A 12,929-nucleotide genomic window follows, 5' to 3' on the forward strand; every position below is an offset into this window, starting at 1 on the left:
GAATTTATTTTGTATAAGTCAGTATTCGTGTGTGTATACAGTTGATCGACTAAAAATATGGGGAAAAAAAACGAACATAACTATGAATTACTATAGGTACTATAGTTACATGTAGTTATTTTCAGTACTGTAAACATATTGTTTTGAAAATTAAAAAAAAAATTAAAAATTTGAAAAATTTAAAAAAAAATATATATATATATATATATATATATATATATATTTAACAAACAGATTTATAAAAAAAATAAAAAAAAATAATAATAAATAAATCAGCGAAAATGATAAATGTAGGACCATAAATGCTGAATGCAGTTTGGCCGAAAATTGCACATAAGGGTAGTATAGTACTTTCGCTTCTCTAGGGGGTATGTCAAAGGATAATTTGGGCTTGAGTTTATCCCTAGTTTATTTGGTGGCTAGGAGTATGTAAAATAACCCCATATATATATATATATATATATATATATATATATATATATATATATATATGGGCAAATGGCAAAAAAGGCCCATCACATGGGACTTAAATGCATTTTAGTCCACAAAAAAAACAGTCTCTCAATTAAGCCCATCCCCATGTCTTTAGTCTAAAATACCCTCAATAATATAATTCTTAACAATTCCACCCATTATGCTCTAACTTCTTTAATATTACACATTGACCCCGGATTTAAACAAATATATCACATTAACCCCCAAAACTTTTTTTTTCAGAAAATAATTTTTTTTCTGAAATGTTTTTTTTCCGGCCAGATTCCGGCGCTGACCGCCGGTCTCCGGCGTTGACTTTTTTTTTTTTTTGAATTGTTTTTTCTTAGAAAAAAAATATTTTAATTAATATTACTGTCTTGACTAATAAATTACTGTCTCAGACAGTAATATTACTGTTTGGGACTGTAATATTATGAATATTATTTTTCCGAACAGTTATATTATTAATATTATTGTCTAAGACAGTTAAATTACTGTTGGAGACAGTAATTTAACATCCAAGACAGTAAATATAATTAAAATAAATTTTTTTGTAAGGAAAAAAAAAATCAATTAACTGTTAAATTACTGTCTCCCACAGTTAAATAACTGCTGGAGACAGTAATTTAGCAACGAATACAGTAATATTAATTAAAAATATCTTTTTTAAGAATAAAAAAGTCAATTAACAGTTAAATTACTGTCTCCGACAGTTAAATAACTGCTGGAGACAGTAATTTAGCAACGAATACAGTAATATTAATTAAAAATATTTTTTTAAGAATAAAAAAGTCAATTAACAGTTAAATTACTGTCTCCGACAGTTAAATAGCTGCCAGAGACAGTAATTTAGCAGCCAAGACAGTAAAATTAATTAAAATATTTTTTTTAAGAAAAAACAAAATTATAAAAAAAAAAAAAAGTCAACGCCGGAGACCGGCGGTCTCCGGCGGTCAACGCCAGAATCTGGCCGGAAAAAAAATTATTTCAGAAAAAAAATTTATTTTCTGAAAAAAAAAAGTTTTGGGGGTTAATGTGATATATTTGTTTAAATCTGGGGTCAATGTGTAATATTTAAGAAGTTAGAGCATAATGGGTGGAATTAATAAGAATTAGGGTTAAAATTGGGGTCAAAATTAAAATTAGGGTTAAAATTGGTTAATTGATGAAATTGGGCTAAATTGGGGTGTAAATCATGAAATTGGAGTTGAATTGGATTTCAATGAATTGGGGGTAGTTTTGGTATATATAAAAGGATTTTCCTTATTTGCAAATAAGTTTGAATGGGGTGGATTTATTTGAAAGACAAAAAAATTGAATGTCCCTCTTTTAATTAAGTGCCCTTGTCATGGGGTTTTTTGTGATTATATATATATATATATATATATATATATATATATATATATATATATATATATATATATATATATATATTTTTTAATTTTGCAAAAACTGATATATTCTATTCATGTTCGATTTTAGCAAAAACCGAACCGAACGGACACCCCGGCATATATATTCGTCAAAAGTCATGTCTAAGTCTCTCTAAACACTTTCTCCAACAAAAAAAAAGTAAAAAAAAAAAAAAAGAGAAAAAAAAATCTCCAAATTCTAGGGTTTGTGGATGATTCAATCTAGGAATTTCTCTGGCTCGATGAGTAGGAAGCGTGTTAGAACTGATTCCAATCTTCAAGCCAAGGAGGTGAGATTTCAACAAAGATGATGCCTTTTTTTTTTTTTTTTGGATCATGCTATTTTTGTTAATAAGGATTCGGACTTAAACCCCTAAGTTTGTATGATGATATGATTATTCAATCTGTGATGCTAGTTTTTTTTTTTCTCCTTTCAATTTGTTAAAAGAAACCAAATTTAGAAGTAGAATTGATTAGTTATGGTGGATTATATATATATTGGTGTCTTGTTTGATTATCTTATTTGACATCAGTTTGACAAGAAGAGATACACTGGCTATTATAAAGACGACGATTGGATAAGTCGGTTGCCTGATGACATCCTCGTTCATATCCTGTCTTTTCTTTCGGTTGAGGAAGGTGCGCGCACGAGCGTCCTTTCGTCTCGTTGGATCAACTTGTGGAAATACAGCACGTGTCTCAACCTCGATCGATACACTGACTTCAAAAAGATTCGTCGTAAACATCCCACAACTGGGGACATGTTAGTCGACAACGAGAGACGCAATTACGTGACCTGGGTGAACCGAATCCTCCGATCGCACAAAGCCCCCACGTTGAAACAATTCAGGATCAGTTTCGGTTTAAACAGAAAACACAGAAAATCAATCACTCGGTGGCTTGAATTCGCACTTTCCCGACAAGTTCAGAGGTTGGAGTTGGACCTTATATATTATAACGAACCTCTCATGTATTATCGTTTCCCCGACGAGCTCCTTTCTCATACGTTTATCATCAACTTTAAGTCCCTCAGAGAATTGATTTTTAGTCATGTCGATGTGAGCGACGGAGCCATCGAGTTCTTTTTGCGCAACTGTCCGTTACTCGAGAAGTTGATCGTCTGTCACTCTACGGAGCTGTCGAATCCTCGCGTTTGTGGTGGTGGTGGTTCGTCGCCCCTCGTGTTGAAACACTTGGAGATAGTCTTTTGCAACGGTCTAAAATCGCTTAAAGTTTCTGCTCCGAGTCTTACTTATGTTAAGGCCGCGACGTACGAGGAATTGTTCATCGAGAATATGCCGAAGCTAGTTGAGCTACACATTAATTGTATAGATAACGATGTTGCCTTGCGACGCTTATTTACCGCACTTTCTCGCTGTCCACAATTGGAGACTCTTAGTTTGATGCTTCTGAGTCAAGAGGTTAGAGATTCTTGATTTCTACGTACAGTTAAACCTCTATAAGTTAATACAGTCGGGACTAGCAAAATTCTATTAATTTAGCGAAATATTAAATTATTGAACTAATAATTTAGTTGGTTTTTACCGAGTCGGGACCAGAAAAAACTATTATTTAAGCGAGGTTATTAATTTATCGAGGTTCTACTGTACTAATTAAATGATTTTTTTCAGGAAACGAACGAGATCTGCAAGCTTCCTCAACTGCCTAAACTAAAAAAGTTGGAGATACAATACGCCGCGAGAGATTTCGAAACTCTTATTAGACTAGCTCGTTTGATAAGTGCATGCCCTGTCTTGGAAGAATTTGTTGTAGAGGTAGCTCGTCTTATTATACAACCGATAAATGCAGCGTAAAATAATAGTACTTACTATATGCAACGTAAATATAATAATTATCTTCTCTTGTGCAGTGTGGATGGGCGTACCTTCGAAAGAAACATACGAAAGTCGACTATGCTGCTATAACTCCACACCACTACCTTAAAGTCGTCAAATTTTGTGGATATTATGGTCGGCCTCGTGATCTTGAATTCGTCAACTACATTTGGGAGAAATGTGTTGTTCTTGAGAAATTAATTATTGGACCGACATGTGCATTGGAGATTTTTAAGGGCCCGAGAGACGTCGAACAAACTGCAATAAAGAAAGGGAAGCGTCAGCTTGAAGCACTAGTGCCTCGACACATTGAATTGGTTTATCTTTAAGTTAGATCATATAGACATTTGCATTTTTTTTTTTTAATTTACTTTTTTTCTTTCTGTACTAAATAATATGTTGTATTAAAAGTAAGATAGTAGTTAAAAATATATTCTTCTTTAACCCTTAAATAATTTAATTTTTTATTTTTGCCCCAAAATAGTGTTTTCCGTTAGATGTGAACGGACAAGTGACGGAGAGGACTGATGTGTTTAAAGTTGAACTTTTTAGGGGTACTTTGTTCACTTTGTAATAATGGGGACCGAAAGTGAAATCAAGTAAAACATGAGGGGCGGAAAATGTAATTCTCCTGCGATCAACCTATCTATATAACATCAATAGTTGATTTGCTAAGGTCAACTTTTTTTTTTTTTATTAATTCTCATCAAGCCTCTATTTTATTTTTCTATTCAGGGCTTATGGCAAAGCATCCATCAAACGTAATTCCTTAATGGCTCGTTCGGTTACCGTTATTAAGTCCTATTGACTAAATAGTACTCCCTATGTTCTACAATAACTATCTCTTTTTAAAAATATTTTTGTTTTATATTATCTGTTACTTAAGATTTCCAATATTGCATTAAATGCATTTTTCCTGTTTTAACCTTATTAATGAAACTCTATTCATTAATTTTCTCTTATAAATCATTAAATATTAAAGGTTGTTTTAGTCATTTTTATATAATTTTTCAAAAATCAAGATATATTTATTGAGTTTCTTAATCTTTGTGAAAAGTGAAAAGTGACAATTATTTAGGAACGAGGGAATAGTAGCTAATATTATGTTCAGTTGGAAAGCTTCGGATTTATGTAACCCGCTATAAAAACTAAAATCCGCAAATAACCCCTACTAATCATAAAAATTAGTGGGCCCTCCACCCACCCCCACCCATCCCTTATTAGATGGGTGATGATATACGCATGCCAAATTAAACATTCAGGCACTTTTTTACCATGATTTTTTACCTTTTTATCATAACTATTTACCTTTTGTACTATTCCTACCAAATCCTATAAAATATAAAACTCAACATTCAAAGTGAAAAATTTTAGATATTCAACAATTTTTGCGATGGATCCAAACAACCTAGACCCGAATGTAAGTTTTTCGTTTTTTTTTCCCACAATGTTATATGCTCGTGTGAATTTACGCGAGCACTTGGCAAGTGCTCGTGTAAATTCACACGAGGAGATGAATTTTATTTTTTATTCATGTGCTCGTGTGAATTTACGCGAGCACTTGCCAAGTGCTCGCGTAAATTCACACGAGCACAAGAACGAATTTTTTTTTTTTTAATTCGCTCGTGTGATTTCACACGAGCAGAGAAGGTTTGCTCGTGTGAAATCACACGAGCATAACTTCTCTGTTCGTGTGAAATCACACGAGCAACGCAATTTTTTTTTTTTTTTTTTTTTTTGAGTTTTATTCTTTAGTTTTATAATTTGCTAACTACATTAATATAAAAACATGAAGTATACATAGATGTGGATGAAGATATTGAAACATTTGAGCTACATGATTTCAGTGAATTTTTCACAATTTCGACTGCATTTGATAGTAAAGATGCACTAGTCGAGTGGGCGATGAATATGGCCATCAGTCAAGGACATGAGATTAGGCGACAGTCTTACCACGAGGGCCGACAATATTTGACTCGTAAAAGAGCCTATAAGAGTCGAGGAAAAAATGCAAAGGTCAAAACAAGCCGGAAGTCCGGTTCAATAAAGTGTAAATGCCCTTTTGCGCTATGGGGTAAAGAGGGTCGTGATGGATTATGGCGCCTTACCATAAAAAATGGCAATCACAATCATAATCCTCATAAATATCCACAAGGACTACGTTCGCTAAGTCGCCTGACTGAAGAGCAACGAGAAGTGACAAAGATACTGAAAAAGAGCCATGTGAAGCCGAAGGAAATTTTGCATCATCTGAGACAGATGAATCCGGATACGGCTGCGGCCTTGAGAGATGTGTACAATGAATCACAGAAAATTAGACGAGAGGAAATGAAAGGAAAAACAGTTATACAACATCTGTGGCACGAACTAAGTGAGAGTGGATACAGCAAATGGCATCGAACAAATCCAGCTGGTGATGCAGTGCAAGACGTTACGTTTGCGCACCCTAATTCAATAAAGCTTTTGCAGTTATTTCCATACGTCATCCTGATGGACTGCACGTACAAGACTAACAGGTAATAATTATTTAAATGTGAATTACATTTATTATATTATATTATATATAAGAGTTGACTAAATTATAATTACCTTCATGTAGATATGAAATGCCTCTTTTGGAGATCATTGGAGTTACTCCCGTGGGAAGGAACTTCACTATTGCCTTTGCTTTTATGTCACGTGAAGATGAGGACACTTATGCATGGACATTGCGATGTTTGCGAGACATATTACCAATCGGGATAGAACCAGAAGTGATACTGACAGATCGTGAGTTGGGCCTACTGAAAGCATTGCCAAACGTGTTTCCACATTCGCATCACATGTTATGTTTATATCACATAAACAGAAACGTTGAGGCAAACGCGTCAAAATTCTTGGGTAACACCAAGTTGGGTGTACTGTTCCGGAGGACGGTGTGGGCAAAGTTAGTCGAATCTGAGACTGAGGAAGAATACGAATGCAACTATAGAGAGATAGTTAGTTTGTACGGGCAATATCCGAAGTTGATAACTTACATCAATGAAACGTGGTTGATTTATAAGGAGAGATTTGTTAAGTGTTGGACCAACAACATCGTTCATTTCGGTAACACGACGACTGTTTCCGGCCGCCAGGCTTCAGGGTATTGCGACAGGTCAATGAAGTTGGCGTACTCGTTCTGCCACATGCCGCCAGGAGCGTGGAAAGTGACTTTGTATCCCGCGCCAAACAAGCCGCGGTTATGTGGCAAGTTCGATTCAATTATCGGGAAAGGAATAGTCTGGACTCTTCCAAACTGCCGCAACGCTCGGTCGGGCATGTACGGCTCCACTATATCCATGAACTGTATCGTGCCGTAATACATACTCCGAGGATGTAAGTAATGTGCACCGGTACCATACGGGGTCCAACAAACCTAAGCATATTTTAAACTAATTAGAAAAATCTGTAACTCTACTATAGACATAATTAGAAAAATTATTACTCACATCTCTTTCGGTCATTGCATCGAGTATTTTCCGGTATTCCTGCAGCGTGGTTTTATTGCCTCCACCATGGGCCCACCTTCTGCATCGAGGCTCAAACTCGGCATATGAACGGGAAAGAGGTGGTCGAAAGCAGGGGAAATGCTCAAAGATCCAGCACTGCAAACAAACACCAATGAATAAATAAATAAATAAAATAGAAGTTTAAATAAATAAATAATTACTAATAAAGGTACACGTACCAGAAGAAGAATAACACATCCACAGAGACTGTTCATCCCAGCGCGGGTGGCAATACCCAATTGGCGGTACATGTTTGCTAAGCATGCCGAAGCCCACGAATACTTGCCGACATTATCAAGATCGTTGGTAAAATGGATCCACCACGGCTTCATGTTACACGCTGTGTCTACAAACAAAACAGACCCAAGCAGAAACATCAAGTAGCCCTTCATCTTCTTCTCGTCTGTGGCGGAGGGAAGGGTCAACTGATCTCTCACCTTAACCCAACCAACTCCCTTGTTTCGAAACATGTCATTGGTGTCCATCAGACCGACACCCAATACAGATGCAAGACTCTGTGAGCACTCTTCTACCGGGCGAATTTCAGACACTGCTGGTCCGTCCAGCCGCAACCCCAGGATGAAAGCGACATCGTGGAGCGTGATCGTCATCTCGCCCCATGGCATGTGGAAACTGTTCGTCTCCGGCTGCCACCTCTCCACGAAAGCTAGCATGAGGTTCTTGTTCATCCTCTTCAGAAAACAGTCTCGTAAGTGGTAAAGACATGTTGCCTCCAGCCTCGCAATCATCGTGTTATCCTGCGGGCCGCGGTAGTCCTCGAGTGCTTTGGTCCTCGACTCGCACCGTGTAGTTTCACGGCGCTCCTGAAAAATATTGCATGTATTGTTAGCTAAAAAAAATGAATAATATAAGAATTATGTAAAGCACGTGTTGACAGAAAAACTTACATATCCTTCCCAAATGTACATCGCTATATGCGACTTGAACCATCGCATAAACTCTAAATTTTGCGGCCCTCCCTCGCACGGACCCTCCAAGTACGCCGGACCAGGCAGCTGCGGAAAGGGTAAGGCACGACCAGCTCTACGATCCTGATATACATCTGTTGGCTCATCATCTTCCTCCATCTCCTCGTCAGTATCCATATTATCGGGATTGTTGTTGTGGTCATCATCGTCGTCGACATGTGGCAATGTACTACGAGCTAGCTGGAGATCGCGTGTAGGTCCACAGGGTCCGGTTCCAGCTGCAACAGCTTCTCGTCTCAGTCTCTCTTCTTCCCGCTGTAACGCTGCTTCTTGAGCTAACTGCTTTCTTCTACGGGCGGAAGCAAGGACATCTCGGTCTCCAATGCGATCCGGATCTTCCGGATTGTGACCCTTCCCGCTCAAGGCTTTCATTAAGCTCTTGCCTTTACCGGCAACTTGACTCATAAGACTTTTCCCCCGGCCTCCTGCCATCTACATTTTAAATAAGCACTTTGTTAATATTTCATATAATAAAAAAAGCATTTAAATAATGAAACGAAAAAAAAAAAAAAATTAATAGGTTCTGCTCGCGCAAAAACACACGAGCATTTCAACAGTGCTCGTGTGAAATTAGGCGAGCACTGTTGAAATGCTCGTGTATTTTTGCGTGAGCAGAATAAATGCAGTTTATTTAATTTATTAAAAAAAAAAAAAAAAAATTAAATTGCTCGCGTGGATTTACACGAGCGCAGTGGATGCGCTCGTGTAAATCCACGCGAGCAACCCAAAAAACCGGTTTTTTTTTAAGAAATAAATTTATATAAAAAAAAAAAAAAAAAAAAAAAAATTATATTCAAACGCTCGCCTGATTTTACGCGAGCGAAGTGGATACGCTCGCGTAAAATCAGGCGAGCGTTCCCAAGTTTCGATTTTTTTCGTTTTTTTTTCGGATTCGTAATCTACATAACAAAAGGATCGTAAAAACGTAAAAATTACCTCCGATCTGTTGACGATTTGCACGGGCTTTGCGAAAATCGAAAGGGTAGAGAGAGTTTTTGAGTTTTTTACCTTTTGTTTTTTAAGAAATGGTAAAAAATGTGCCTGAATGTTTAATTTGTGCCTGCACAAATCATTTCAGTTATTAGATCTATAGATACCTACTAAAGTAGAAAGGACAATACAACCCTTGAATAATATCTAAATTGCCTCCGTTACTCTTCTTTTTGTTATTAAAACTTGAGATATAGTAGAACCTCGACAAATTAATAATATTGCCTACTTGATGTGCCAAGTTTATTCACATACAATAATATAAGTTTACCCCTTTTTTTATTCTACAAATTACTAGATTGGCCATGGGTTTGAATATTCATACCTTGTATGTGTATAAGACCACTAAATAATATATAGATAAGAGAGATTATCAGACAATATGGATGGTCTATTTAACTGATGGCCAAAGTTAGTCCGGATCATCTTCGCCTAAATAATAGGTTTTTCTGATCTTTACTCGGTAAAAATTGTTCAATTATTAGTTTGATAATTTAATATTTTGCTAAATTAATAGATTTTACTAACCGGTTGTATTAATTTATAATGATTTAACTGTACATAAAAAAAACTCTAATTCGCATGTACCAGAGGCGAAAGAAGAACCTTGAGAAGAAAATAACTTCAATAAATTTCATTGGTTCTAAGCAATTTTTTTCTTTTCATTTATTTATTTATTATTTTACTTTTTTCTTTTTGTGTGTGCGTGGATTTAAGAATAGGTAGAAATTAAATGGGTTAAATTCTCTTTACATTCCTAAAGTATACTCTACGTAACACTTACTCCTTAAAGTATTATTTGTAACACTTACCCCTAAAAACTATTTAATTTGTATTTTAAGTTTTAATAACTTAAAAATTTCTCATTTATTGAACGGAATAATTAAAAAGAACAATCAAATTATATTATTAAAAATATCTATTAAAGAATACAATAATTTAAAATTTAATTTTTTTTTTATCTGAATTGCTCTACGTACGTAGTTAATAAATAACATCTAATTAGTGTTGGATCAATTAATCCAATATATTTGAGCCACCATAGCAAGTGTTGCACTCACAAATGGGCTTTCCATTGACAATAAGTCCATCAAGAAAAGCTTTTCCATGCCCAAAACAAGAAATTGGTACAACAGCTTCTGCTTCTGCAGCAGCTTTAAAGCCCAACTTAGCTTCTGGCTTTTCAACTCAGTACCCAAATAATACTGATTCGTTATGAAAAAGAGGTTAAGGGCAACAGAAGCCAATAACAACACACTGTACCAAAATATCCTCTTCTCATTAGCCATCGGATATAGTTTTTTTTTTCAATTATATATTTCTATACCATTTTTTTGCAAATAGCTGCCCAGTCTTTTTTGTGGATACTTATTAGAATTATTATTAGTATTAGGATTAATATTAGTATTAGAATTACGATTACGATTAGTATTAAGGTTTAAATTTTTATTAGGATTAGTATTAATATTATTAGTATCAGTAATATGTGATATTCTTCCTTTCGTGTTCAACACATCGTTCTGTCAAGGTAGTGGTATATACATCTTATCCTTTTTTGGAATATTTATAAGTTGTTTGTTTTAGTATTGTCTATCATTGATCGGATGCCGCTAAAGATAAACTTGCAGGTTATTTGAATCTCCGTTATGTTACTTCTCTACTAACGTATTTGTTGTTAAGTCAGTTATTTTACATAAGATATACATGGTGTAGTAGATTGCATTTCACGCAGGGCCGGTCCGACGTACTCGTGGGCCCGGGGCGAGAATATAATTATTCAGTAGTTCGGCGACAATGTTCAGAATTTTTTTTTCCGCATCTTAAGCTTAATGAAATAATATAAATTATTTATTTACAGAAACCTCATAAATAGAAGTCTGAAAATATTCATGTCTAGATAAAAAACTTTTGTGTAAAGCAGATGTTAGAAATAAAAAAAATATATTAAAATTCAAATCTATTTTAAAATAAATTTATATAAAAAAAGAATAAATAGCAATTTTTTTTTGAACATAATAGAAGAATAATTTTTTTTTTAAACAATAAAACAATTTTTACACATAAAAATATATAATATATACATTAAAAAATTAAAATTTTGGGCCCGTATGATATTGGGGCCCTGGGCGTGGGCCCTGCTCGCCCCACCCCAGGGTCGGACCTGATTCCATGAAATAGTTGTACCATATAATTTTAAATGATTCACTTAATTTTTATATCGCATTTTGTGATTGACTTTTTCTTCTTTGTAGTATTTATTTGTATTTCATTTCAACTTTAGATTAAAAGATAAAGTTTATGTGTTGCCGATTTAATTTCATTTTTGTTTACTTGAATTAGATTTGTTACAAAGAGAAGTCGTTTACATATTATTATTTTTTATTGAGTATGTCAACGACTACTTGTGTTCCCTCTTTCCTGGCGATAGGGGTGTGCACGGGTCGGTTCGGTTCGGTTTTAGCCAAAAACCGAACCGAACCGAATATATCGGTTTTTGTAAAGTTAAAAACCGTGTATGTCGGGTTTTTATCGGTTCGGTTTCTTTCGGTTTCGATTCGGTTTCGGTTTTTTTCGGTTCGGTTTTGGTTATTTTTCGGTTCAAGTGTCACTATATATTCAAGTTGTACAAACAAGGGAATACAATTACAATTACTTTCACAACTTACTAATGCAATGAAAATATAAAATCATTTATTTCATAGAACTTAACATAATTTAGATGATGTATTATGCTTTATTTTTTTTCCTACTTTCATCTACAACATTATTAAAACCATGAACTCAAGTAAATTTTTACTTACTAAATAAATAAAATACAATGTCTCAATTTATGAACAAATGCTTAGAATGAGACAAGTAATTGAAAGATAGAAAATAAATATTAGGATAAAATAATACATATATTATATAAAATGAAGTCATTTTATAGTTTCGGTTCGGTTCGGTTTTTCGGTTCGGTTATTTACCTTCCCACCACACCGAACCGAATAATTCGGTATTTCAAAAATAAAAAACCGTACATGCGGTTTGCTATTCGATACGGTTTAAAACGGCTCGGTTTTTCGGTTTTTCGGTTCGGTTTTTCGTTTTTTCGGTTTCTTTGTTCACCCTTACCTGGCGAAGAGAAGTTGTACCTCAGCGCGGATAGTATATTCAAGGATGAGATGAGTTCGGAAAAGAATACTGAAATTAATACGACCGAATTCTTCAACACATTGTCTTGCTCCTGTCTCCCTTCACATAAGCTGAAACTCAAGGAAAATGCTCATATTATGCTCATACGAAACATCAATCAGGTGAGAGGCGTTTGTAATAGAACCAAACTTCAAGTTCTTAGAATGAAAGCTCATGTTCTTAGCTGCAAGGTTCAATCCGGCAAAAATATCGATTATGTTGTTTTCATTCTTCGAATGACGGCAGTCCCATCGAACTCTACTTTGCCCATTAAGTTCCAGATGCGACAATTTTCATTGATGGTTTCCTTTGCAATGACCATCAACAAGATTTAGGGTCAAACACTTTCCCATATCGGTTTGTATCCACCCAAACATGTATTCATTCACGGTCAGTTGTACATTGCACTCTCGAGAGTCAAGAGTAGATTTGGCATAAAGATCCTAATCAATTCCCAATCCGATGGATTGTCGAGTTCTACTAGCAACGTGCTGTACAAAGAAGTATTTTAGCGCATATGAAGAT

General features: G+C 35.0%; 2 protein-coding genes across 2 annotated transcripts; both read left to right on the top strand.

Moving 5' to 3' along the window:
• Positions 1-1,883: 1,883 nt before the first annotated feature.
• On the top strand, positions 1,884-4,202 carry LOC105972533 (putative F-box/LRR-repeat protein At4g15060). Its single transcript, XM_012997492.2, has 4 exons — positions 1,884-2,176; positions 2,420-3,307; positions 3,518-3,661; positions 3,757-4,202. The coding sequence occupies exons 1-4, from the start codon at positions 2,099-2,101 to the stop codon at positions 4,048-4,050; spliced, it is 1,404 nt and encodes a 467-aa protein (XP_012852946.2). The 5' UTR covers positions 1,884-2,098; the 3' UTR covers positions 4,051-4,202.
• An 8,048-nt stretch (positions 4,203-12,250) lies between these two features.
• LOC148771476 (uncharacterized) lies at positions 12,251-12,739 on the top strand. The gene has a single exon (XM_088816000.1). It carries the CDS (start codon positions 12,251-12,253, stop codon positions 12,737-12,739), a length of 489 nt encoding a protein of 162 aa, XP_088672126.1.
• Positions 12,740-12,929: the final 190 nt, after the last annotated feature.

This window comes from Erythranthe guttata, chromosome 3, assembly GCF_056151865.1.
Source record: "Erythranthe guttata isolate IM_541 chromosome 3, IM_541, whole genome shotgun sequence".
NCBI classification, from domain to species: Eukaryota; Viridiplantae; Streptophyta; class Magnoliopsida; order Lamiales; family Phrymaceae; genus Erythranthe; species Erythranthe guttata.

What these genes read in the sequence shown, in the direction of transcription:
- LOC105972533 (XM_012997492.2), top strand. Translation starts at nt 2,099, where the DNA reads ATGATTCAATCTAGGAATTTCTCTGGCTCGATGAGTAGGAAGCGTGTT. An exon ending in TGATGCTTCTGAGTCAAGAG is followed by an intron (nt 3,308 to 3,517) that starts GTTAGAGATTCT and finishes GATTTTTTTCAG; the next exon opens with GAAACGAACGAGATCTGCAA. An exon ending in TGGAAGAATTTGTTGTAGAG is followed by an intron (nt 3,662 to 3,756) that starts GTAGCTCGTCTT and finishes TCTCTTGTGCAG; the next exon opens with TGTGGATGGGCGTACCTTCG.
- LOC148771476 (XM_088816000.1), top strand. Translation starts at nt 12,251, where the DNA reads ATGCGGTTTGCTATTCGATACGGTTTAAAACGGCTCGGTTTTTCGGTT.